The sequence below is a fragment of the Somniosus microcephalus genome, chromosome 8, assembly GCF_052327205.1.
Source record: "Somniosus microcephalus isolate GS21.2 chromosome 8, FLI_Smic_1.0, whole genome shotgun sequence".
Taxonomy (NCBI): Eukaryota; Metazoa; Chordata; class Chondrichthyes; order Squaliformes; family Somniosidae; genus Somniosus; species Somniosus microcephalus.
Genome location: NC_140994.1, coordinates 32,423,191 through 32,449,587, shown reverse-complemented (window position 1 = coordinate 32,449,587; position 26,397 = coordinate 32,423,191). Strand labels below are relative to the sequence as shown.

General features: G+C 44.3%; 2 protein-coding genes across 2 annotated transcripts in view; one reads left to right on the top strand and one right to left on the bottom strand.

Moving 5' to 3' along the window:
• dclre1a (DNA cross-link repair 1A (PSO2 homolog, S. cerevisiae)) overlaps positions 1 to 4,956 on the bottom strand; it is a 52,611-nt gene extending 47,655 nt beyond the window's left edge. The window contains 1 exon segment of the mRNA XM_085994452.1: positions 4,435 to 4,956. Coding sequence (XP_085850578.1) covers positions 4,435 to 4,891 — 457 coding nt within the window. The 5' untranslated portion in view covers positions 4,892 to 4,956.
• A 183-nt stretch (positions 4,957 to 5,139) lies between these two features.
• Positions 5,140 to 26,397, top strand: part of nhlrc2 (NHL repeat containing 2) — a 91,917-nt gene continuing 70,659 nt past the window's right edge. The window contains exons 1-2 of the mRNA XM_085994453.1: positions 5,140 to 5,325; positions 23,474 to 23,626. Coding sequence (XP_085850579.1) covers positions 5,178 to 5,325; positions 23,474 to 23,626 — 301 coding nt within the window. The 5' untranslated portion in view covers positions 5,140 to 5,177. The remainder of the gene's footprint in view (positions 5,326 to 23,473; positions 23,627 to 26,397) is intronic.

Sequence of the window (26,397 nt, the reverse complement as noted above, 5' to 3'; positions counted from 1 at the left end):
TACAGCTAAGAGCTAGTCTGCCCGAGCTAGCAAGGACGAGGCACAGGAGCAAGGTCAGGAGAAGCAGCGAAGCCGGGACCCAGGACGAGGAGCAGGGACAGGAGGAGCAGCGAGGCCAGGACCCAGGAGAGCGGATGAGGCCGGGATCCAGGACGAGGCCCAAGAGCAAGGTCAGGAGAAGCAGCGAAGCCGGGACCCAGGAGCAAGGACGAGGTGGAGGAGCAGGGACAGGAGGAGCAGCGAGGCCGGGACCCAGGAGCGAGGTCGGGACTCAGGAGCAGGGACGGGAGGAGCAACGAAGCCGGGACCCAGGAGCGAGGACGAGGCCCAGGAGCAGGGAACGGGAGGAGCAGCGAGGCCGGGACCCAGGACAAACCCAGGAGCAGGGACGGGAGGAGCAGTGAGGACGAGGCCCAGGAGCAGGGACGAGAGGAGCAGCGAGGCCGGGGTCCAGGAGCGAGGTCGAGGCCCAGGAGCAGGGACGGGAGGAGCAGCGAAGACGAGGCCCAGGAGCAAGGACGAGGTGGAGGAGCAGGGACAGGAGGAGCAGCGAGGCCGGGACCCAGGAGCGAGGTCGGGACCCAGGAGCAGGGACGGGAGGAGCAGCGAAGCCGGGACCCAGGAGCGAGGACGAGGCCCAGGAGCAGGGATGGGAGGAGCAGCGAGGCCGGGACCCAGGACAAACCCAGGAGCAGGGACGGGAGGAGCAGCGAGGACGAGGCCCAGGAGCAGGGACGAGAGGAGCAGCGAGGCCGGGGTCCAGGAGCGAGGTCGAGGCCCAGGAGTGAGGTCAAGGCCCATGAGTGGCACAGCGTGGACCAGCAGCAGTGGGGTCAGGACCGAGGGAAGGTGCAGCATGGGCCAACAGCGAGGTCGGGAGGATGAAACCCAGGCAGAGAGGACCTGCGGGAAGGAGGGAGGAGGACAGTCGGAGTATGTTTGTGTGTGCTAGGCCGATGTAGCAGGGCCTGGTCTCCAATCATCTTGGATCCCCTTGCCATTGGACCAAGACCTTGCTCTGTCAAGCCCGTGTGGTAGCTGGTGTACAATGGCCACCCCACGATAAAAGAATTCACGCACAGGCATCTTCCACCCTTTAAAATGAAGTTCGGGACCTGGAACGTCAGGACCCTCATGGACAACCCCAACAGCGACAGACCGGAACGCCGTACTGCTATCATTGCCCAGGAGCTCAGACGTTTAGACACTGATATCGCCACCGCAAGTGAGACCCGGCGGGCAGGGGAAAGCCAGCTCAAGGAGCAAGGCAGTGGTTACACCTTCTTCTGGAAAGGCAAACTTGAAGAAAGCCGCCTCCACGGGGTAGGCTTCGCCATGAAAAATGAGCTAGTTGGACAGCTCAGACTCCCCTTGCGGAATAAACGAACGCCTCAAGACTCTTTGGCTCACCCTAGCCCGGAACCAGTGTGTTACAGTCATCAGTGCATACACCCCAACCCTGGAAGCCACAGACGAGACCAAAGAGGAATTCTACTCCAGCCTCGAACAATCCCTGTCCCGAGTCCCAACGGGCGACAAGCTGATCCTCCTTGGCGACTTTAACGCCAGAGTTGGAAAGGACACAGACATCTAGGGAGGTGTGATTGGCAGAGAGGGGGTAGGGAAAGCCAACTCCAACGATACCCTCTGCCTGAGGAAATGCTTAGAACATGGCCTTGTCATAACCAACACCTTGTTCCATCAGAGAGACAAGTACAAGGCTTCATGGCAACACCCTCATTCCAAGCACTGGTATCTGCTGGACTACGTCATCGTCTGAGCGAGGGACCACAAGGATGTCTGCATCACCCCTGCCATGACAGGAGCTGACGACTGCTGGACAGGCCACCACCTAATCCGCTCTGTCATCTCCATCAACGTAGCCCCAAAACAGCGGCGGCAACAGAAACAATGCCGCGGGAAAATCAACGCTGGAGCACTCAAAGACCCTGCTCAGAAAGCCCTATTCAGCCTGTGCCTCACAACCAACCTGATGACTCCCAGTGACTCAGTGTCCACAGCGCCTGGTCTGCACGCAAGGCCTCCATAATCAGCACCTGTGAAGAGACACTCGGTCACTCGACCAGGAGATCCAGGAGCCAATAAGCCACAAGCGCAAGGCATTCCTGATCTGGAAACAGCAACACAACTCGAGAACAAGAAAGCAGCTCTACAGAAGCCTGAAGGCTGAGGTCCAACAAAAAAAAAACTAGCGACCTAAGGAACAGATGATGGGTGGTGAAAGCGCAGGAGATCCATCAGCTAGCCGACAACCATGACATGCGTGGATTCTTTAGCACAGTCAAGACCACCTATGGCCCAAGCACCCAAGGTTCTACCCCACTGCAGGCCAAGGACAGAGAGGCAATCAGTGCCCGCTGGAAGGAGCACTTCGAAGACCTCCTTAACCGAGACTCTGTCTTCGATGCGAATGTCCTCAACTCCATCCCGCAGCATGCTACCCGCCACCACCTCAGCATAATCCCAGCCCGGCACGAGGTTGAAAAGGCCATCCGACAACTGAAGAACAACAAGGCCTCAGGAGCAGATGGAATCCCTGCCGAGGTACTAAAGCATGGCGGAGAAGCACTATTGGTGCGAATACATGAACTCATTTCTCTTATTTGGAAGGAGGAGAGCATGCCAGGGGATCTCAGAGGTGCCGTAATCGTGACCATCTTCAAGAAAGGTGACAAGTCCGATTGCGGCAATTACAGGAGTTTCCCTGCTGTCTGCCACAGGGAAAGTCATCGCAAGAATCCTCCTCAATCGCCTTCTCCCAGTGGCTGAAGAGCTCCTCCCAGAGTCACAATGCAGATTCCGCCCACTAAGGGGCACAATGGACATGATCTTCACTGCGCGTCAAATACAAGAGAAATGCAGGTACATAGCCTTCTTTGACCTCACAAAGGCCTTCGACACTGTCAACCGTGAGGGATTATGGAGTGTCCCCCTCAAATTCGTCTGCCCCAAAAGTTTGTCACCATCCTCCGCCTGCTTCACGGTGACATGAAATCCGTGATCTTGACCAACGGATCCACTACAGACCCAATTCACGTACGGACCAGGGTCAAGCAAGGCTGTGTCATCGCACCAACGCTCTTCTCGATCTTCCTGGCTGCAATGCTCCATCTCACCCTCAGTATGCTCCCCGCTGGAGTGGGGATAATCTACAGAACAAATGGGAACCTGTTCAAACACTGTCGCCTCCAGTCCAGATCCAAGGTCGTCCCATCCTCTGTCATCGAATTACAGTATGCAGACGACGCTTGCGTCTGCGCACACTCGGAGGTCGAACTCCAAACCATCATCAACACCTTCACCGATTCGTACGAGAGCATGTGCCTTACACTAAACATCCGCAAGACAAAGGTCCTCTACCAACCTGCACCCACCACACAGTACTGCCCCCCGATTATCAAAATCCACGACGAGGCCTTGGACAACGTGGACCACTTCCCATACCTTGGGAACCTACTGTCAACAAGGGCAGATGTCGATGATGAAGTCCAACACCGCTTTCAGTGTGCCAGTGCAGCCTTTGGTCACCTGAGGAAGAGAGTGTTTGAAGACCAGGACCTCAAACCCGGCACCAAGCTCATGGTCTACAAAGCAGTAGTGATTCCCACCCTCCTGTATGCTTCAGAGACATGGACCATGTACACCAGGCACCTCAAAGCACTGGAGAGGTACCACCAACGTTGCCTCCGCACGATCCTGCAAATCCATTGGCAGGATAGGTGCACCAACATCAGTGGTCTTGCTCAGGCCAGCATCGAAGCTTTGACCATGCTCGATCAGTTCCGATGGACAGGCCACATCGTCCGCATGCCCGATACGAGACTCCCAAAACAAGCACTCTACTCGGAGATCCGACACGACAGGAGAGCCCCAGGTGGGCAGAGGAAACGCTTCAAAGGACACCCTCAAAGCCTTCTTGAAAAAGTGCAACATCCCCACCGACACCTGGGAATCCCTGGCCCAAGACCGCTCAAAGTGGAGGAGAAGCATCCGGGAAGGCGTCGAACACCTCGAGCCTCTCCACCGGGAACAAGCGGAAGGAGCGCACGTCAACCCAAGCACCCCACCCGCCCCTTCAACCACCCTACCTGTGACAGAGACTGTAGGTCCCACATTGGACTCATCAGTCACCTGAGAACTCATTTTTAATGTGGAAGCAAGTCATCCTTGGTTCCGAGGGACTGCCTGAGAAGATACAAATGCAAGTTGTTATCGAGAATACCAGAGGGCTTCTCAAATGTGTAGAAAATTACTGTACAAAAAAAAAGCTCCAAAGATACTCATTAATATAAACACCTCCATTTTAATGAGTCAATAAATACTGATTTAGTACTATGCGTATTAAAATACCCTAATTCACATTTCATACTAAAAACCCAAGACTGTAAAACCCGCACCAATATGGCAACTTACCATTATCTGTACAACCTGGTGTCTCCAAACACTCTGCAACATGCCACCGAGGCGTTTCTACCAGCAACAGCGAGAAGGGCATTTGACAGATGGGGCAGAAGCCAGCGTGGACCGGTCTGCCGTTGGCGGAGATTGGTTTTGCATCGGGCACACTGGCACACCGAGACGGAGCCGAGCAGGCAGCAGCCGCGGGCAGATCCCGAGTGGTGCGGACGCCGGGTGCACTCCGATACCGGTGGTGGGAGGCGGCTCCGCTCGGTTTGCGGCGCGATCCTTCAGCTCGGCTCCTGAACGGGTTATTAGTAGTCGTAGCACCGCCGCCTCCATTTTCCTCCTGCTGGGTTATAGGCCAACTGACGGCTTCCTCGGGAGAAAGCCTATTGGTCTCGGCGGTGTCTGCAGGACGCCTGAGCTTCCTCAGGGATTTATAGTCCCAGATCTCAGCCTCGGTGCTCATGGCGCGCGCTCGCGGCCGCCGGTTGGCCGAGGGAACGGCGAGCCGTTAAAAGCGCGCTCGCCGGCGGCAAGTTCGAACTCAGATCCGCAATTTCGACACAATTTCTTTCATAAATCCAGCATCAACAAAAAAAATCCCGACCGTTCTGTTTTATTTAGGTAAAATGTATGTACGAAATATATATATGTTTATTTATATATATGTAATTGTTTGTGGTGCACGGTGGCGAATGTGATTGTGCCGGGCGGGGGTGTGGGCTTGCGCTCTCGCACTCTCCACCGTCGCCATGACCGCCGCATTTATGGCTCAGGCTCGGTTGGAGGCCGCTTTGCTGTCTGTTACCAGCCCCGCGGAGAAAGAGCGACTCGTCCTCCAGCACGTCAGAGAGATCGATGGCAGGGAATCGGATTTACAAGTCCCCGAGTTTGAGGAAGGTGAGTTCTCTTCCTTAATAACAACAGAAAATGCTGGAAAAACTCAGCAGGTCAGGCAACATCCGTGGAGAGAAGGGTTCGACCCGAAACGTCAACTCAAATTTCTCTCCACGGATGTTGCCTGACCTGCTGAGTTTTTCCAGCATTTTCTGTTGTTATTTCGGATTTCCAACATCTGCAGTATTTTGCTATCGTACTAGAGTTCTCTTCCTTCCCTCCCCCAACAACAATAAACAGGAAGGAAGGAAGGAATCCTCCCCCCCGGCTTGTTTAGCTGGGGGTTGAGGGCTTTCTTTCTTCGTGGTTGAATTGCAAAGTAAATAAATGGGATGTCCACTCGTCTGCAGATTGGGGGAGATGTTTGTTTTAAAACGGAGTGCAAGCCGTTTCTTTATTTTTAAAAGACAGCAAGTGCTGGACTCCTGCACAGTTGTTGAAAGTTTCCCCAGTATAATGGCAGTAAGCAGCTCTCTGCCAGATTATCGTGTTCTTGACTGGTATCGGACTAATTGAAATCAAAATATCACAAAGATTACAAGATCATTTGTTATTTTTAGTGTTCTGCCCAGTCAACTGCCGTATGTATGCACAGACTATGAAAACGAGAGTGGGACTTGCAGTTCCTTCCCTCCCCAGCCGTAACATTTTGTACACTCTGTATCATGGATTGTCCATTAACCCAGTAACCGTTTCCTGTAAATGTATTTCTGAAGCTTTAAGAGGGTCAATTATGTGGTATTGTGCGCAGAAACTGTCAAACCAAGTCAGTAAGGAAGGAGAGAAACCAGAATAACAGTTGAAAATATGACGAATTATGTAGAAGTGGTGGCCTTAAAAGGCGAAACGTCACTGTGAACACAAGGTCATGGAGTTTCCGCAGGTAGTTCTGCATCCTGGCCAACATTGCGCTCTCAGCTCAACCATTAACTGGTCATTCAACTCATGCGGTTTGTGGGTTCTTGCTGTGGTTTCATTTTACCCTGTACTTTAAGATATGATAAAGTGCTAAATGCATGGAAGTCTTCCTTGTCCTAACTCTCCTACTGTAGTAACCAGCTGTATTTTAATCCATAATAAATAATAAAAATACCTAATGTTTTTGCCACTACTACCACATCAAGCAGGTTATTCCAAACATGTATTACTCAGTTTTAAATTTACTCAGCAATTTAAATCCTGTAGCCCTACTTTCCGAGCATAAATTAAACTAATATTATTGGGGTGTTATGTTTAGATTGCTCAATTATTCAAAACACTAAATACGTTGAATGATAAAGGAGTAGTAACTAAGTTTATTATGGTTAAAAGCAAAAGCAATGTTACACTCAGCAACTCAACTTCTGCTTGCAACCTGTGTCTTGCAGGCTGACTCATTTCTTCTATCTGGACCTAACCAGTTGGTTAATTGCAATATTGATATATACATTTAATAATAATAATCAACTTTATTGTCATTGTTAGTGCACAAGTGCAGTACAACGAAATGTAGGCTTGCGGCTCCCGAGAGTGTACATTTAGATTAAGACATTTAAACATTCAACATTCATTTGGCTTGTAATACATTAACATAAACATAACCATAATAAAGTGCATTGGCAGATGTGCAGGCTTTAGAGTTTATTTGTGGAGTTCAGTAGGATGACAGCCCTGGGAAAGAAGCTGTTCCTAAATCTGGTCGTTCGGGTGCGAATGCATCTGTAGCGTCTCCCAGATGGCAGGAGGGCGAACAGACTGTGGCTGAGGTGGGTAGGGTCTTTGATGATGGTCCGTGACCTCCGTAATTAAGTTTTCATATTCATCAAACTGATATAAATAAGGTTAACCCAATGTAATATATGTTTTAATATTTTGGATGCTATAATGTGGATTCCCCTTTTTAACCCCCTTTTCAGATGGTAGAGCTTGACATTTCTAATCTTTCCTTCTGGCTTATCTCTTTTACCCTTTAGAATTGCTCTTCTCTCCGGATAACGTGTGTTTTTTGGGTGCGGCGACTAGAGTAGTCTGACCAGTGTACTGTAAAGCCTCAGTATAACCTCTGGAGATTTGTACTGTGCTGTTCTGCCTACATTTCCCAGCATTCTATTTACTTCATCACAGACATTGAAAGTGATATGTCTATTCTCTGGAATGATCCAGAAACATTGATCACTTGGACAGATAAATGACTTTACTATTGATAACTATGAGTTAATGCCGTGTAACTATTTGCAGATTACTATCTTTCCTCATCCTCCTGAAGACCTGAGTGGCCTTTGGTAGACCCAGCCATTCTATCCTTTTTCACTACATCTCCTCTGTGGTCGACCTTTGTGGCACTGCTCTTGCATGGTTCCATTCCTATCTGTCCCAGTGTAACCAATACATCATCGGCAATGGCTTCTCTTGTTTCTGCATGATCAACAAAATCCAAGATTTCATGTTGGGTTCCTGTGACGAAAATTAAGTATTTTTGACTAGTTTTGGCTTGATGACTGCTGTTTTAAATGTAGCTAAAGTACATCAGCAATTAAAAAAACATATTTTTGTACCAAACAATGTTACAAATATCACTAATTACAGGCTTGAGGGAAGAATAATGCTAAACTGAAACAATGTTATCTCCTTGGTTCAGTTTTCATATGACGGACGGTTCCATTTTAAATTTCAGTGATCAGTTATTCAAAATGTAGGCAGTCCGAGTAACTCTTTTTCTAGGATATACAAAGACTTGTTCTGTTTGAATTTAAAAGTCAATTTAAAATCTGTCGGAGAAGGAAGCAGCCAGATTGAAACTCTTGAGGGAGAAACAAAATTGGTTTGGGTCTTCCAAGAGAAAGATTAAATTAGTATGGGCTAAGAAATCTAAGAAAAGGAACAATATGTAACATAAATGTTATTTACAAAGGGCCCCCTTAGTTCCCTTTTATTTTTCCACTCAAGATAGGTGAAAGCATTTCCACTCCTGCCACAGCACCAAAATGATCCTAACCAAAGTAACAAGTGATGTCCTCTAACTATGACCGATTTTGTTTTTCTACATTAAAGACACTATATAAATGCAAGTGGTTGTTGTAATCTATGAAGGGAAACTGAGACATATCGTATGTCAAAATGAAGATGGGGAGCAACATGATCTAAGTTACTTGGATCATGAATGGAATCATGAGAAGGATATTAAGAAGGGGCACAATGACAAATTCACAATTCAGCAGAGTTTGAGGGATATGACCTGGACAACGAAGCAAAATGGAGATGAATATGGTGTGAGCAGATCCTGCAGATAGACTAATGCAACGATTTGAACGAGATGAATTTCTCATTTATTCCTTGCGTTCCAATCTAGGTTCTGTATAAAAATTGCTGTCAGCTTTTCTTATTCTCCTGGTCACTGCAGTTAATGGTCACTTGCTCAAACTAGATGTGCATATTTTTCTTCCAAGATCTATAGGTAAATGAATTAGGATTGCTATAATTATATCTTAAATAACAACAGAAAATGCTGGAAATACTCAGCAGGCCAGGCAGCATCCGTGGAGAGAGAAACAGAGTTAACGTTTCAGGTCTGGGACCCTTCATCTGAACTGGAAAAAGCTGGAGATGTAACGGATATTAAGCAGGTGCAGAGACGGGGTGGGGGGGGCGGGGGGGGGTTAGGAGGGGAGGAAGAAATAGAAAGAACATCCTGTACTTTTGTAAGAGGCAGGAAAGATAAAATGTTGCAAATGGGAATGGCAAAAATCATACTGCATGAAAAATGGGGGCAGGGATAATTATCTGAAATTGTTGAACTCAGTGTTGAGTCCGGCAGGCTGCAAAGTGCCCAATCGAAAGATGAGGTGCTGTTCCTCGAGCTTACGTTGAGCTTCATTGGAACAATGTAATAGCCCGAGGACAGAGAGATCAGAGTGGGAGTGAAGTGGTGAATTAAAGTGACAGGCGACCGGAAGCTCAGGGTCACCCGTACGGACTGAACGGAGGTGTTCCGCAAAGCGGTCGCCCAATCTGCGTTTGGTCTCCCCAATGTAGAGGAGACCGCATCGTGAGCAGCGAATACAGTATATTAAATTGCAAGAAGTACAAGTAAATCGTTTCACCTGGAAGGGGTGTTTGGGGCCCTGGACAGTGGGAAGGGAGGAGGTAAAATGGCATGTGTTGCATCTCCTGCGCTTGCACGGGAAGGTGCCAGGTGAAGGAGCAGGGCTGTTGGGGGTGATTGAGGAGTGGACCAGGGTGTCGCGGAGGGGGCGGTCCCTTCGGAATGCTGAAAGGGGAGGTGAGGGGAAGATGTGTTTGGTGGTGGGATCACGTTGGAAGTGGCGGAGGATGATCCGTTGAATGTGGAGGCTGGTGGGGTGAAAGGTGAGGACAAGGGGAACCCTATCGTGGTTCTGGGAGGGAGGGGCAGGGGTGAGAGCAGAAGTGCGGGAAATAGAACGGACACGGTCAAGGGCCGTGTCAACCACGGTAGAGGGGAATCCTTGGTTGAGGAAAAAGGAAGACATGTCAGAAGCACTAGTATGGAAGGTGGCATCGTCAGAACAGACGCGACGGAGACGGAGAAACTGGGAGAATGGAATAGAGTCCTTACAGGAAGCAGGGTGGGAGGAAGTGTAGTCCAGGTAGCTGTGGGAGTCGGTGGGCTTGTAGTGGATGTTTGTTGAAAGCCGATCGCCAGAAATGGAGACGGAGAAGTCAATATCTTGTTGGTTACATTATTTTTCAATTTTAATTTTATTTGTCACATAACCAAATACAACAAGTGAAATCCAGTCAGTGAAATGCTTTTTTCTTAACGAGCCGAGCGCACCAAGCAGCAAAGGACACTTAGCTGCCTGGTACGCACGGAGCCCGCAAGGACGGCAGCCATCTTCATCGGCGCCATCACAATAGGGTCCGCTCTCGCCTCGCTCCGCCTTTCCCGCACTCCTGCCCGACAATCTTCAGTTGCCGTGGTACCGACGTCCCGGGGCCTGCTTCTCCCTGGCTCTCCTTCCACCCGGTCTGACCTCCGAGCTTCCCGCGGTGTCCGACCTTCCAGGGCCTGCTTTTCCCGCCCTCGGTCCGCTGGCCGCCTCCCCTCCTACCGGTTCAACCTCCGAGCCTCCTGCCGAGGAGCTGCCGGCCGCCGCGCTACAGCGGGTCGTCGTGGCCTCCATCGCTGCTTCTGCTGCCTCCTCGCCGAACGCATCAGCGCTGATGCACAGCGTCTGTAGCGGGAGTGGGCCGACCGACTCGGAGAGCGCTTACCCTGCGACCGCCACGGACGCCATCTTGAATATTAATTGCATGCAGCTGATGTGGTAGATAGGCTTTACATACAAATTAGTATGCTGCTCTGACATCTTTAGCACAGAGACTTGTTAAAGCAAGTGAAGCAATGCCAAGTGCATACAAGGTATGTTAAACAGAAGAAGTTGCTAACGATTCTAACTGAAATTGCGCAATGTATCAAGTACTTTTCTTACTGTTAGAATTTAGTTATCTTTAACAGATTGTCTATTTATAGAGATACCTTTATAATTCTGAATAATTTAAAATTGCCATGCTCAGGCTTTTTGGATTGGAGTAAGAACCCCTTTTTTTGCTTTTTATAAACTTTGTGGTTGGCGGTTTTGATGAAATTATGTCGGTGCTTTACTCAGCTGGAATTAATTACACTTTGAGCTTCAAACTCATTCATTTATGAATAGACAAAAATCACTTCAAATTTAGTCAAATTGATTTGGAAAATTTTTGCATGGTAAATGAGCAAATCTAAATTGATAGTTTTAGTTTCAGAATATCTGAAGTCAAGCACAACATAGTTTGGTGACAAACATGAATGATCAGGATCACTGGTGTTTGAAGTAATTAATATTTATACCTGCACAATTTATTAAACAGCAGAAATTTAGAAGGAACAATCTTAAAACTACAAGCAGGACTTCTCTAATGGTTTCTAGTGCAGCTGACATTGTTAGACAAACGCATATATTGTTTCACTTAACTTCAGCCATGAAGTCGAATTTTTCTTGCGTAGCACTCTGACAGCCATAATTTTATTGCACATACGTTCTCAAATTTATTTGTTATATAATATGCTGTACGGAACCTTGGTGTCATATTTGACCCTGAAATGAGCTTCCGACCACACGTCCGCGGCATAACTAAGACCGCCTATTTCCACCTCCGTAACATCGCCCATCTCCGCCCCTGCCTCCGCTCATCCGCTGCTGAAACCCTCATCCATGCCTTTATTACCTCTAGACTTGACTATTCCAACGCACCCCTGGCTGGCCTCCCACGTTCTACCCTGCGTAAGCTTGAGGTCATCCAAAACTCGGCTGCCCACATTGGCTCCTGGTTTAGCAATGTCTCGATTTCAAAATTCTCATCCTTGTTTTCAAATCCCTCCATGGCCTCGCCCCTCCCATATCTCTGTAATCTCTTTCACCCCTGAGATATCTGCACTCCTCTAATTCTGCCCTCTTGAGCATCCCTGATTATAATCGCTCAACCATTGGTGGCCGTGCCTTCTGTTGTCTAGGCCCTAAGCTCTGGAATTCCCTGCCTAAAGCTCTCTGCCCCTCCACCCCTCTTTCCTCCTTTAAGACACTCCTTAAAACCTACCTCTTTGAGCAAGCTTTTGGCCACCTGCCCTAATTTCTCCTTGGGTGACTTGGTGTCAAATTTTTTTGTCTTTTAATACTCCTGTGAGGCGCCTTGGGAGGTTTTACTACATTAAAGGCACGATATAAATACTTGTTGTTGTTGTAAGACATTTGAATTAAAACATGAGATCCTCTAACAGTATTTAGGTGAGTCTTTGCGTGTATTATGCAAGAATTTTAACAATTTCTTCACAATTTTGGAAGTAGGACAATATTTAAGGCTTTAGATTTGTCACTTTCTATATGCTGAATTTTAAAAAGAATCTGCAGATCCACAATCAAAATATATCCTAATAAACTTTTTCTCCTTGCCTATATATCTTTTAAACTCAGCCCCTATAAAGTGAATCCCCCAAAATTGCCAATGTATACGTAAAGTTGTGTACTCCTCGAACCGTCTCCTCTCCACTCGGCCTTCGAACTCCTGATGGTCTTGGATCTGGACTGAACTTCTGAATCTGCTCTCCTGCACAATCTTGTGGGTCCTCCTCGCTCTGTCCTTGACCTCGTGTCTGTGTGAATCTGTGATGGATCTGTCTGAATCTCACTGAATGAATGCCTTGCTGTCGATTTTCCCTCAACAGTTATACTGTTTCCTTGCCCTTATCTCGGCGCCAAATCAGGGGTTTTCTTTTGTCAAGGTAATGGGCAGGCTGCTTTGACAAAAGCAAGTACTTTATTTTAATGTCTTGTAAATGAAACTGATGGGATCTGTCCTGTGTCCCTCTGAGTTTGGTACAGATAATGTTTTTTTTTCTGTGCTCAGCGATTTCAGAGATGGGTTTTCGTTTTGCTAGCAATTAGCGCACCTCCAGGTGCAAATGCTTTTGTTTACGAGTTCGTTACTGCTGTAACCATATTATCATATCAATAGCAGTAAGTTCTGGAATCTTCTAATCGGTGATGACTCAGGCTGCTGTAAGACACTGCTGGTGTGTCCTTTTGAACTGAGCCATGAGAACTGCCAACTCCATCTTGTGTTCTCACAATGTGGCCATTTCAGGGGTTTTACCAATCTAGACTGTATTTTCTGGATTTTGCGAATCCTACAGTTGTCACTTAAAAGCTAACGAGACACTACATACAGACAGCAAATCGGTTTGAGGGGGTGCGGTAGTGCTGGGCACAGTCACTTAGATTCCTTTGTCTATCTAGAAGTGCGGAATGGCCAGGAAAGTGGTGATCTAGATTGATTGTGAAACTAGATGCAGGGAGGAGAACTTTAAAATATTTATTTTGGGGATTTTAAAATATTGATATGAATTACTGATAATGTTAGGAAGAAATACTGTTTGAAGGGTGGAAAAATTGAAGATAAAGTGAACCTGTAGCACTGTTTTGCCTCTTGTATTAGCCAGTTATAGATAGGGCCAAAAGGGCTGTCATATGTTTCCCTGTCCAAAACTAGATACTTGTTGAGTCTGCCTACCAAATGTGCATAGTGTTCATTTTTTTAATTTAAACAATCAAAAAACAGCTGGGTTGCCTAGTTTTTGATGATCAGAGACCAACTATGTAGGCAGCTGCTTGAATCCGATTATTTTAAAACCAGAGTTTCACTGCCAGAGACTTGGGCTCAATTTACTTTCCTTTTCCATTGCTCAGGAACTTAACTTTACATCTGGGATTTTTGCAGATGTATTGTGAATAACTGACTGTTCCTGGAGAAGCTGTGCAAACTTTCTGTACAAATTCTCTTTGAAATTTGTGGTTGTCACTTTGTTGATCTTTAAGGTGAAATGTGTGTAATAAAATTAGATGTTAGTGTGTTGCTTTTTGTGGCTTCCTCCTGTTTTTATTAAGTGGACATTATTTTGTGTCTATTTACTGTATGTTGTTTGTAGGTGTTTCTCCCTGCCCCCTCCCTCAGACAGTTTTTACATTGCCTTAATTTTTGTTGGAGAGTTGTCCTTGAATCTTTACTATCTGTTCCAATGTGGAAGATATGCACTGGTGTTTCTCACAACATATAGTGGTGTAATACTTGGAAGTCTTAACCATTCTGCCAGTGTGGTGTAGTGTAGTGTGGTATTCATTTTATTCAGTGCCCTTCAAGTCATCTATGTTTTGGAGTGGTTCCTTAGCTTAGCTGATCTTTTCTTCCTCTGGGAATTTGTTTTGCTGCTACTGTAGGAAGCCACATAAAATGAAAATAGCATGTTTTCCATCTTCCCTTTTTACAACAGCAACAACAACTACTTGCATTTATATAGTGCATTTAACAGAGTAAAATGTATCAAGGCACTTCATAGGAGTGTTATTAAAGAAAATTTGACATTGAGCCACATCAGGAGATATTAGGACAGGTGCTTGGTTATAGAGGTATGTTTTAATAAGTGTCTTAAAAGGAGGATAGAGAGGCGGTGAGGCTTAAGGGGGGAAATCCAGAGGCTAGGGCCCGGGCATCTGAAGGCGCGGCCACCAGTGGTGGAGCGATTAAGCCTTATGTTGGTCTACCTAGTGTAGCATTCCTCCTTATTTTCTCGTGCATGGCATGACAGACATCACCGATGTGTACAAACAGGATTGCGAATGCATAATTGGGCAGTACGATAGGACCAGCAGAACCTGGCAGTTTCTTGGAAAATTGAAGGTGACTTAAAGGGATAAGCCATCACCTTCTGGAAGTATTTCCATACAACACTGAAGACAAGAATGGATGCGAGGAGATTGAAGTAACGCAAGTAGCAGGTAAAATAATGGAAATTATTCGAAGGGATAAACTGGAATAATTTAACAAGTAATGTAACCAGCATTATTTAGAAGGAGAAGATCCCGCCTATCAAATCGCCAAGACATCTTTGAGAACATTACAGCTAATTATAGGATCTCCTTATGATATTTGGACCTTCAAAATTCTTTATAAAAGACTTCTAATCAACTTAAAAGCCATGGGAATATAGCGTAGAACTTTGGGGAGGCTAAGAAGTTTTTTAAAAATTGGAAACCGAGTACTTTTAAGGTATAAATTCAGACTGGAGGGAGGTGTTTCATGAGTATCGGACTTGAGACCCCTGTTGCTCTTAGTTTACATAAATGGCCTAGATATCAAAATGTAGGCTTGTCAAATATGTTGATTGTTACAAAATAGGACACCAATAGAGATGCAGTGAGATTTGCAGAAGGATTTCAATCCGCAATGTAATTGGGCAGGTAAATGACAAATTTAATACTGTATTGGACGTTATTTGGAAAAAATGTATACAAGAAATGGAATTAACCTGACAGACAGAACTTGCATTTACTGTAATGCCTTGGCATCCAAAAGCACTTCACGGCTAACAAATTACATTTTAAGTGCAGCCACTGTTTGGCTGCCACTTTTGGCTACCTATCTGCGCACAGCAAGGTTCCACAAATAGCAATGAGATAAATGACCAGTTAATCGGTTCTGATGATGTTGGTTGAGGGATAAATGTTGGCCAAGACACCAGGAGAGCTCCCCTGCTGTTCTTTGAATAGTGTTATGGGATCTTTTACATTCACTTGAACAGGCAGGTGGGACCTTGGTTAAGTGTCTTATCTGAAAGACAGCATGTCCTTCAGTACTGCTTCAAAGTGTCAGCTTAGATTATGTGCTTGAATCCATGAGGAGATTATGTGCTTGAATCCATGAGGAAGACTTAGGGACTTGGGAATCATAGTGGACTCAACGCTATCAATGTCTAGACTGTGTGGTGAAGCAATTAAAAAAGCAAATGGAATAGTGAGAGCATATAGCCAGAACAGTAACGTACACATTTCCAGAGATTATGTGATTGAGTGATAAATATTTGCAATAATCTGCCAGGCTGGGGAGTAGAGACCAAAATCTTAGATATTCAAAATTCAGTTGAATGCAATGATGAGAGAGGGATGAGCTTCAGTGTGTCAGGTGGCCTTTTCTTGTCCTTGGCTTTAATTAAGTTCTTAAAAATAACTTGAGTTGTATATATCTCACTCATTAGTAGAAGCATTCTGTATTCAATGATGACAATAATTTACTTCAATATCTTCTGTATATATCACCAGTATAATCTGTGTGTATTATTTGTGTTTCATTTCAATCTATACTATAATTTCAGAAGGATCTTTTAATGCCACCTGTTTTTATGTGAAGCTTTCTCTTTTCAGAAGATATTTTGTACCATCAACAAAATCCCATTAGCAGAGATTAAATGTACAACTCATAGGCAAGTATGTTCCAAACAGTCACATTTTTATAAACCTTCTATGGTACTATTTGAGCTGTTTGGCACATTATAAATATTACAAGAACATAACTATTTCATTGGTGCCAGTATGTGGCCTTACTGCTAATCACTATTAATGGAGCATTCTCCACACTTCAATTCCTTTCTAATATAAATGCTTAAGTTAAAAAGTAGTGTTATTTGAGTCACGGATAAATACATTTAGATTAGCCGTTGAAAAATTCTTCAAAAATGGCCCATATTTTATGGCCAACGGTGAACGAAAGGCGCTCGCTGTTCATTGCGCTTCCAGCAGCCCACAGACTTTTTGTGGGCTTTTGAGTGGCAACTTAGGGTCATAGGGTGTCTGACACAGCATAGCACCCTCTACAGGGAATCTGGGATCTGTGTGAACAGGGCAAACAACAGTGTGTCTCTTCAACCAATCAGATTGAAGTGCCCTCACAGACATGCAGGGCAGGATTTTCATTGGGCCGTGGAGTCGGGATTGGAGGCGTGCGGGGGGTTAAAATCCCGAAATCGGGGGTCCCGACACCATCCCGCCCCCAACCCGCCTCCATGCCAGTTTCAAAGGAGGCGGGTACCCGCCCCGCACTGGGACCCGCCTACCCGAGGCGGGAAGGGATTAGTGCCAATTAATTGCCTGTTAACAGGTAGTTTTTAGCCTAATCCCTATTTTGAATGTTGAAGTGTGGGATTCCCGATGGCTCCAAACCATGCCAAGTTAGAGGAGTCGGGCCGTCGGGTTGAAGGACTTGGAGGGGTCGAGATGTCAGTGTTCAGGTGAGTGATGTGTGCATGAGTGCAAAGGTAAGTGTGTTTGGTGTGTCTAAAGTGATTAAAGAAGTGTAAATTACCTTCTCTTACCTTTTCAGCCTTCCTTCCTTTAGGTCACGGGAGTCTGTCATCTCACCGGCACAGAAAGCAGAATGGCTGCGAACTGTCAAAAGTGACAGCCTGCAGCTTTCTGTGCAGGAGAGATTTCTAACTGAGACTGTGGCGAAGGACTCAGGTTAGAAGTAAGACTGTCAGTGTTTGACAGCTTCAACCAGCTGTGAAACGCTGATATTTCATCTGTCCAAATCTCTTGATAGATGAAATTTCAGTCTGTGACGTCACCTGTTGCCGGGTGGCCCTTAATTGGCCTGCTGAGCCCGCTGGGTGGGCTCAACAAGGTCAATCAAGTTAAAATCACATGGATTGGCCGCATCTTGATGGAGGCGGGACTACAACCCCGAAAGTTGTAGTCCCGACGACTCAATGAAAATCCAGCCCGCAGTGTCTAAACCAGGAAGTGTCGGTTAGAATATTTAATTCTCTAAAATTAGGTAAAGAGAGGGAAAGAAAGAAGGAATAAAGAGACAGAGAAAAAGTGCCAGAGTGGTTGTTTGGTAGCTAAGACTTATCACGCTGTTAAAAATTCACTTACACTTGAATGGACAAGCCCTAACTTTTTCTGGTGTGTTTAGTGGGTATCTAGTGGGTAAGTACCACAACTTCATGCCCTTGCATGTATTTCAATGCTGAGTCTATCAGCAAGACACTGTTGGAGCGAAGCTTGTGGAGGAGGAGGGTAAATTGGACAGCAACTTCTTAATTTCTGCATTTTACCACGCATGTGTGGACACCAGAAATTGCTGTCTGATTTTAAACCATAATAAACAGTGTGTACTGATAGCCTCACCGTTATTCTTACCGCAAAATTTGGGCCGTTTAATTTTTGGACCATTGATGTTTTGGGGAATACATGGGTTCTAGGAAGCTAGTCATACGTGTGGTGTTTCTGCAAGGCTATTAGTTTTAACTCCTGAATGAAACAATCCCTTTACATTATCATCTGGTTATATATTGTGCCGTATTTTCCGATCGGAGGCTTCCCGCATGCAGAGGCCTCCGATCTGGAAAAAATCTATGGACTTACTTCAGGGCTCCCGAGGTCCGGACATTTCCGCTCCTGGGCCCCTCCAACTCGAAATGCGCAGGGCCCACGTATCCCAGAGGCGCATGCAGTTCGCAAGCGTCCCTGGGATCACGTTGGCCATAGGGAGCCAATCAAAGAAAGGAATCTCCCTTCATACACTTGACAGATAGACCTGTCAAATATATGAATGGAGATCACCCCAAAAACACTGTAAAACATTAAATACATTTTTTTAAATCACATTTTTGAAATTAGTTGAAATTACAATAAATTAAATATTTTAAACAATTAAATTTTTTGAAAAAACTAATTTTTTAATGGGGCTAAAAATGAACTTACCCTTTTAAAAAGTTTTTAAATGATAAATGAGTGAATTTTTTAAAAACTTTTTTCAAATCTTATGCTGGTAAAAGTAGGCCTTACGCCTGCTTTTACCAGGCGTAAGAGTTCTAAGGGTTTTCTGGGGGTGTAGGCGCTCCAGAAAGCAGAACTATCCTTCCCACAGAGGCCCTTCTCCAGGGTAGGCGTTCGATCTGTCACGAGCATTCGTGACAGATCGGAAATGCCGGTTTTCAACACATGCGCTTCACATGCCTGAAACCGGTATTTCTGATGTCCCTACAGGTGTGTACACAGCGCGTACACACCCATAGTGATCAGAATATCCGGCTCAATACCTACACACAGCAAAATAAAAGGGTTGCGGAATGTAGGTCTATACAGAATTTGGCTAGATTGTTGAAAACTGTTTTGCAGTTGTTTAATTTATTTTTTAGGTTTCTATTGCTAGCAAATCAATCTACTCAATTAGCCATTAAATCTATACAAAGGGCACTCGTTTTGACACACAAGTTAGAGTTGGCTGATTGTTCTCTGCTGTTGCTTGTGCTTCTGTATTGGAGGTTAAAACTCAGTTTTATGGAGCCTGAAATGTTCACGGCATGTATTTTGTACTGTTGTATTGATGTAGATATATAACGTGTAGATTGTGTATTATGTTGCAGTTTCTAATGGAACTCTGCTGCCCTGCTGTGTGAGAAGCTTACAATTGTGTGAAAAGCTTACAATAACTCACTCATTTATATTCGAGCTAAAATTAAACATTCTAGAAAAGCTGTAAGGGGCTGGTTTCCTTTGATCCAAGAGCTATTCAGCACATAGAATCATAGACATTTACCTTCCACTTCATTCACTGCATTGGAACTTTTTGTGTGCAGTGTAGAGGTTTGTGTGTCTCTTTCCCATGCCTGTTCACCACCAATATTTTCTGTTAGCTATTTCCATGTCTTTTTCTTTTTATGCCTTTTTGCCTCACTAAGGTACTCTTTGTATATCGCCCATCAGTTTGCTCTATACAGTTTTTCAAAATACTGTACCTGTTTGCATTAAACCCATCAACTGCCTCTCTGTGACAGGAATCAATTACTGACTCTTATTTGATATTCTCTCCTCTCCAAATTTGATATACTCTCCTCTCCAAATTCTTTCAAGAAGCATGCTTATCTTCTAGTTTCCAAGTTTTGAATAGTCTACACCAGAAGTGTTATCCTGTCTTTTCTCCTGTCAGGTGCTGACAGACCCTGCTCTCTCTTGCCACCATTTTCTGTTTAGTGTCTGATTGCCAGCATTTGTTTCTTTTTTTGTTTTTTATCCCATTTGGAGCATTATTGTGCTGTAAACATGCATTACGTTTTTAACAGCCTGCATGTGTGTGGGCTTGTGGCGTTCTGGAGAATATTCTTTTGTACAGGTTTGTCTCTACAACATATATGCTAACTGTCAGCATTCTGGAGGCCCGGTCCACATTTGTGGAACAAAATCAGCAGGCATTATTTTCACAATAGTATAATGGTTCTCTTTTATTCACACTCCCTCCTTTATCTCCAACATTGTGAACAAAATTATGGTAATTGGACACATTCAATCATATACTGCATATATGGAGCACCATCCAGCTATCACAGAATCACAGAAACCTCACAGTGCAGATAGAGGCCATTTCGGCCCATCGAGCCTGCACCGACACATATCCCACCCGATCCCCGTAACCCCTACACCAACACATATCCCACCCTATCCCCGTAACCCCACTATCCTGAGTACATTCTGAACTCTTGAGTAACTGAAGCCCCGAGTACTGTTTCTAAGCCCTACCTGCTGCTACTTCTGCTGTGATTGATGCCACTAAATATTGTGGGTGGGAATTCTTGCAAGATCAGGAATTGCCACTCGCAGTGTACAGCGTTGCCGATCACAGAAGGAGCATTAGCAGGTAGGCACTCAGAAGCCGTCAAGGGGATGGGAGGGAGGCAAGGGAGAAGGTGGGAGATGCCCTTTTGGGGAAGGGTGATGCCAGAAACAGCATTTTTGGAGAGGAGGAGGAGAAGCCAGGAGCAACACTGGAGGGAGGGAGGGAAGAGTTAGGGGAGCAGTGCTGGGAGGGATGGGGAAGGAGCTGGAATCAATGTTTTGGAGGAAGGAAAGCTGGGCACAGCAGTCTGAGGGGAGAGAGGGAAACTGGGAGCAGTGTTTTGGAGTAGCTGGGTGCAGTTGACCTGTTGAAAACCCAGGTGTCAGCATGCAGAGCAAAATTAGAGTGATGACAAGCGAGTCATTTAGTGGGGTTCATACAAGTAAAGCTGCGAGTGATGAAACCCTTGAAGGTGAAGGCTGGGTGGAGGGTGTAAAGACCTCCACGCGGAACCCTGGACATTAATGGTAAGCTCTCAAAGCACTTCAACACAGTGTGAGCAAGGTGGCTGTAAGTGACATACTTGGTGCAATACATTTTTGGAAGGTGTGGCTGCCTCCTCTTACCTTGCCTGATTATATTAACAACTTTCATTTATGTAGGACCTTTAACGTGGAAAAACGTGCCTAGGTACTTCACAGAGGCGTAATCAGACAAAAATGAATGCAAGAATAAGGAGGATATATTATGAGGGGTGACCTTAGTAAGATCATCAAACTACTTACAGCAATGAGTTGTCCTGCAAGGGGTCGTGTAGGTGGTACTTACTGCCATGGCAACTTCATTCCACTGTGCCTGTGCTCTTCCCTTAGATGGCCTTTTTATCTCTCTCCCAAAAAGAGCCTCTCTCCTCATTCTCCTTTGGGACAGCAGCATTCTCACTGATGCCTCCAAACCTTGGGGTCTCTGCTCTGCAGCAGACTGCTCAGAAATTATAAAATGATTCCTGCTTGTAAACAAAAAAATTGTTTCTAATTAAGCTTGGCGTTTGAAGTTGCTGCAGATGTTTAAATCCTGCATGCCTCTTGCTAACCTTCCTCCTGCAGTGGCAAGTCCTGAATTGGAGGCAGAAATACCATCTGGAGTCTGCCTTGATTATTTAAATAAAGCTGATCCCAGAAAATTTGCTCATGTCACTGCTGCTTCATTCAGGTGGGTAGACGTCCCACCCCTTTTTGGAAGCCAGAAAGGAAAATCTAGGTTAATATCTATTCTAGAGCTATTGTGTATCAAAATAAGCTGGTGTAGGAACTGGGGTTCCTAGCCGAAAATCAAAAACAATAAAATTTAATGAACAAACGAAGCTGTACAGGAAAGTGTAGGATACAATGCAAATAGGTCTGGTCTGCTTGAAAGCCTCTCTAGAAACTGCTAGCAGGTTCCGAGCTCAACTGCTAGCAGGTTCCGAGCTCTGACGTCATCACGTTCTTCCCGCCGTTGAGAGATCACATGACGGACGGCATGACGTCATCACGCGGAGTACAGGAAAGAAGCCCTAGTACAGTTAACAGATACATTGAAGGTGCAGCCCCCAGCTGTACTACATTGCTGTAAAAGGAATTATATACAATTGTCCGTAATCCTCTGGTGGTTCCGCCACACTGGGCTATTTTCTGAGTGAGCCTGGTTTTAGCCCTATTTGTACTGTGATGAAAATAAATAATGAACATGTTATGTCATATACAAAATGCTTAATCTTTCTGACCAAGGGTTTCAGTGGCAATAGGGACAGAGGTAGGCAATATTGCGGAGGTGGAATTCGATGGTCTTGGTGGTGATCTAGCTCCACCAAGCTCAGCTCAAACAAAACCGAGGTTGCATACTGTAGGGCTCAGCCTTAGCAAGCAGCTGGAAAGGAGCTGGAATCGAGCGAGGGTGTGGCGATTTTGGTAGGAGCCAAACAGAATGACTTTGGACTTGCCAATGTTAAGTTGAAAAGATTATTGCTCACCACAACTTAATGTCAGACAGCACAGTGCTAGTCATGGAGCTATGTGCAGTGTTGAATTGCAGCTGGATGCTGTCAACACTTTTATAACCCTTGCGAATGGTGTCACCGAGCAGCATCATGTAGATGAGGAAGCGATGGAGCGAAGCAAGGGTAGTGCCTCTGAAGTGGCTGTCAGAGGAGAGACAATGAAGGAAGATGGAATGGAGGGGTTGAGGAGGTCAAGGAGGGATAGTCACAGAGTCACCGAGTTGTTGGTGACTTTAACCAGGGCAGTTTTGCTACAGTCGGCAGGATGGAAACTGGATAATATTGGAGTAGGAGGAGGATTTAGCCCTGGAGAGGGAGGCATGAATTTTTTAAGATGATCCAACTTGATCTAGCTGTGAATAACCAAGCCATTCACAAACCAGGAGTGCTGAATCCTGTAGCCCTCAAATCTAAGGGCGAGTACATGGGAATTGTATCGAGAGGATGGTGGGACGGGAGACACTGAGGGATTTTGATGTTAAACATTGCTTACAATAAATATCTTTTATTTCCTTTAGTCTGAATAAAGAACATAGTCCTATTGAATGACCTGTACATACATAAATATAGCTTTGTACTGGTGAAGAACTGAACTCACGCCATTAATTTAATGCTTGCATGTAAAATGTTAATTTTTATTAATTCAAATTGTAAATTCCTCGTAACTTGGACAGGACAACCTCAAGCTATTTGCAGAGTGATATCAGTGAATGCATTATGTAGGCATTGTGGCAAAAACATTACAATCGTACCAATAACTGTGAAGATGTTGATGATTCCCTATATTGTGTACATTATTTCAAATTGATAATTCTGAGTAATAACTGTATTGAGCATAAACAACTGCAGAAAAAAATTAAAGGTCCATTACTTTTTAATGGGTAACAGATTCCAGAATGTGTTTAAAAGCAAATCTGTCAGGATAATACATTATACCTTGGGTACATTTACAGATGTTTCCGGAATCATGTGAAAGACTCTAACTACTTTCAGCTGCCCGTGTGATGGTTAGTCTTTTCTGACTTGTACCCCTAACTAGTGTAGCATAGGCAGTATCATTTCTTTTATTAATGCAAACAATGCTTTTGTAGTGTTCTCTTAATTCCATCATCTTGCTGAGTATTTTCAATGTCAGCAAATGTTAAATAGTACCTTACGTTTCTTTACTTGCAGGCCTGGAATGGGTGAACACTGAAGGACCTCTCCTCCTACACAAAGACCTTAGTGGGAAAGTGGTGGTGCTGGACTTCTTCACTTATTGTTGCATCAACTGCATGCACTTGTTGCCAGACCTTCATGCCCTGGAACAGAAGCACTCTGATAAAGGTATCAGTCACAATGGATTTTTATTGGGGAGGCAGGAAATCCTTCTTAACAACCAGATAGGTGGAGTTAGTGAATCATATTCTTTTGGGGCAACTGGCCCATGTTTGTGCCTGTCAGTTATATTTGTGAGCAAATGAAAAGCTTTAGCATACATGCCCTATTAACGGCATGGTACATTAATAGGGCAAATAGATAAAAGCTTTTCATTTCACCTTTTACAGTTATTGTGCTGCTTGTCTACAATTTAAATGGAATTTAATCTGTAAATGGAATACTTTTACTATTTATGATTGCAGCTTATGGTTATCTGAGTTGTTGACCCCATTTAATGACATTGGCATTCTTGGTTGACATTTTTACATTTTACAGCTCTATGGAAATAGTCTGTAAAAAGAAATGGTTCTCTCTACATCTGACATTTTGAATGAGCATAACAATTATGATGCTGTTAAATATCAAACTTAAAAAAAAGCCCAAGTTATGCACAAGCAGGAAATATTGTGGCCCCAGTTATCTTTATAGTACATGGATTCTCATCTAGATGTAATTGTCTTATATATTTTACCATTTAAAAAAATACTGTGGCATTGCTTAATCTCATTTAATTTCATTTAATTTATTGCTTAACAAAGTATTAGTTTTACAGAATAGCTTAAAATAGATCTGTTCTTTATTCAGCTTCATAAAGTGTGGAACATTAACTGTACAAAAAAAATGATATAAGTTGAAAAGAAGGGAACCACTCCATTTTCTGTCTGGTGCTGGAAGTAATATAGAAGTAGGTAGAATAATACACTGGACAGTGGGCTTATACTTTTTCAATAGTAGTGAATTTGGAGACTTTAAACTTCATTTTTATGAATTGATTTTTAATAATGCATCTTTGTGTTTGTTGTTTGGGAAAATTCTCCTGTTTTACTGATTTTTAAATCACACTGTCCTAAGCACTTTATTTGGGATAAAGTTATTAGATTGTATGACCTTCCTGCAGAACAGAGACACGCATTATATCATTCCATAAAAGGGGATCGGTGATCTTGTAGAATTCAGTGCCTCTTATGAACCAAGTTGTCAGATATTGAAAGAACTCTGAGTATGTATGACTTTTCAAAGACTTTTGAGCCATTGAACTTAGTGTGATTGCATTTGCACTTTCACTGACAGCTGCCTTTTTTAACTATCCAGACAGGTTACACCTCTTTAGCGTGATTGTGTCCATTATTATCAGAAAGTTTAATGGAGTTGCTTTCAGTACCCAGTGTAATAATATATGGAGTTGCATTCCAGCCAATATCTTTTATCTTCAACTTTGTAGCTGCTGTCTATACTAGTTCTATTTATGCCATTTTTACACAACTTAGAATAAGCTACTTTATAACATCTATAAAAAATTATCAAATATATTTTTCTATTTAAACATTGTACACAGTCCTCATTGTCACCTGCATATCCATTGCTTCTGTCCTCGCCGAGTTCCATTGGCTCTTGCGCTATAACAAAGCGACGCTAAGATTCTTGTCTTTGTTTTGCAATCCATGGCCTTGCCTCTCTGCCTTGCAATCTCCTACCTGTTATCAAAAGCCTCATAAGGACCCTTCTGTTTGACCATGCTTTCACGCGTTTCTTCCCCCCCCCCCCCCACCCCGCAACACTCTCTTACCTCTTCGCTTTTGCTTGATGTCCACTTTTTATCCACAGCCCTGTAAAATACTCATCTTGCTGTATGTGAGAAGTTCTATAAGTTGCTTTTACTATTTCTACAAAGGCTGCTCTTAAGATGGCCTTACCAGTGTATTTTTTTATATAAGGCGAGGTATTTACGTTACCTTTTTTTTTACATTAAAAAATATCTGAAAGGAATCTGATTACTCTGATCTTTTCAGAAACCGTTTAGCTTATGCCATGTTATTCAGTTGAAATTTTCCATATTATCTTAGCACTGGCCTTAATCCCCAGTCCAGATGGATTGCATCCACGCATTTTAAAAGAATCTAGGGAAGAGATAGCAGAGGCATTACTACGCATATTTAATAATTCATTAGAAAAAGGTATAGTGCCAGAGGATTGGCGGATAGCTAACGTAATGCTGATATTTAAGGGGGATAGAACATGTCCAGGGAAATATAGACCAGTCAGCTTAACATTGGTGGTAGGAAAAAATAATGGAATCCCTACTAAAGAAGGAAATAAAAGAACATCTAGAAACCAAAAGTATAATAATGAATCGTCAACATGGATTTCAAAATGGAAAGTCTTGCTTGACCAACCTGATTGAATTTTTTGAAGAGGTAACAGAGAGAGTAGACAGTGGTAATGCAGTAGGTGTAATTTATCTGGATTTTCAGACGGCCTTCGATAAGGTACCCCATAATAGACTGATGACCAAGGTCAGAGAATGCGGAGTCAGGGGACAAGTAGCAGAATGGATTGCTGGCTGGCTTCAGGACAGAAAGCAGAGAGTAGGGGTAAAGGGTAGTTATTCACAGTGGCAGAGGGTGGGTAGTGGTGTTCCACAAGGATCAGTGCTGGGACTATTGCTGTTCACAATTTACATTAACGATTTAGACTTTGGAATCAAAAACACAATTTCTAAATTTGCGGATGACACCAAATTGGGGGGGATAGTCATTACTGAGGAGGACTGCAACAACTTACAGGAGGAAATTAATAAACTTGCAGAATGGGCATATAATTGGCAAATGAAGTTCAACGCAGATAAATGTGAGGTATTACATTTTGGTAGGAAGAATAGGGAGGTCACTTATCACTTG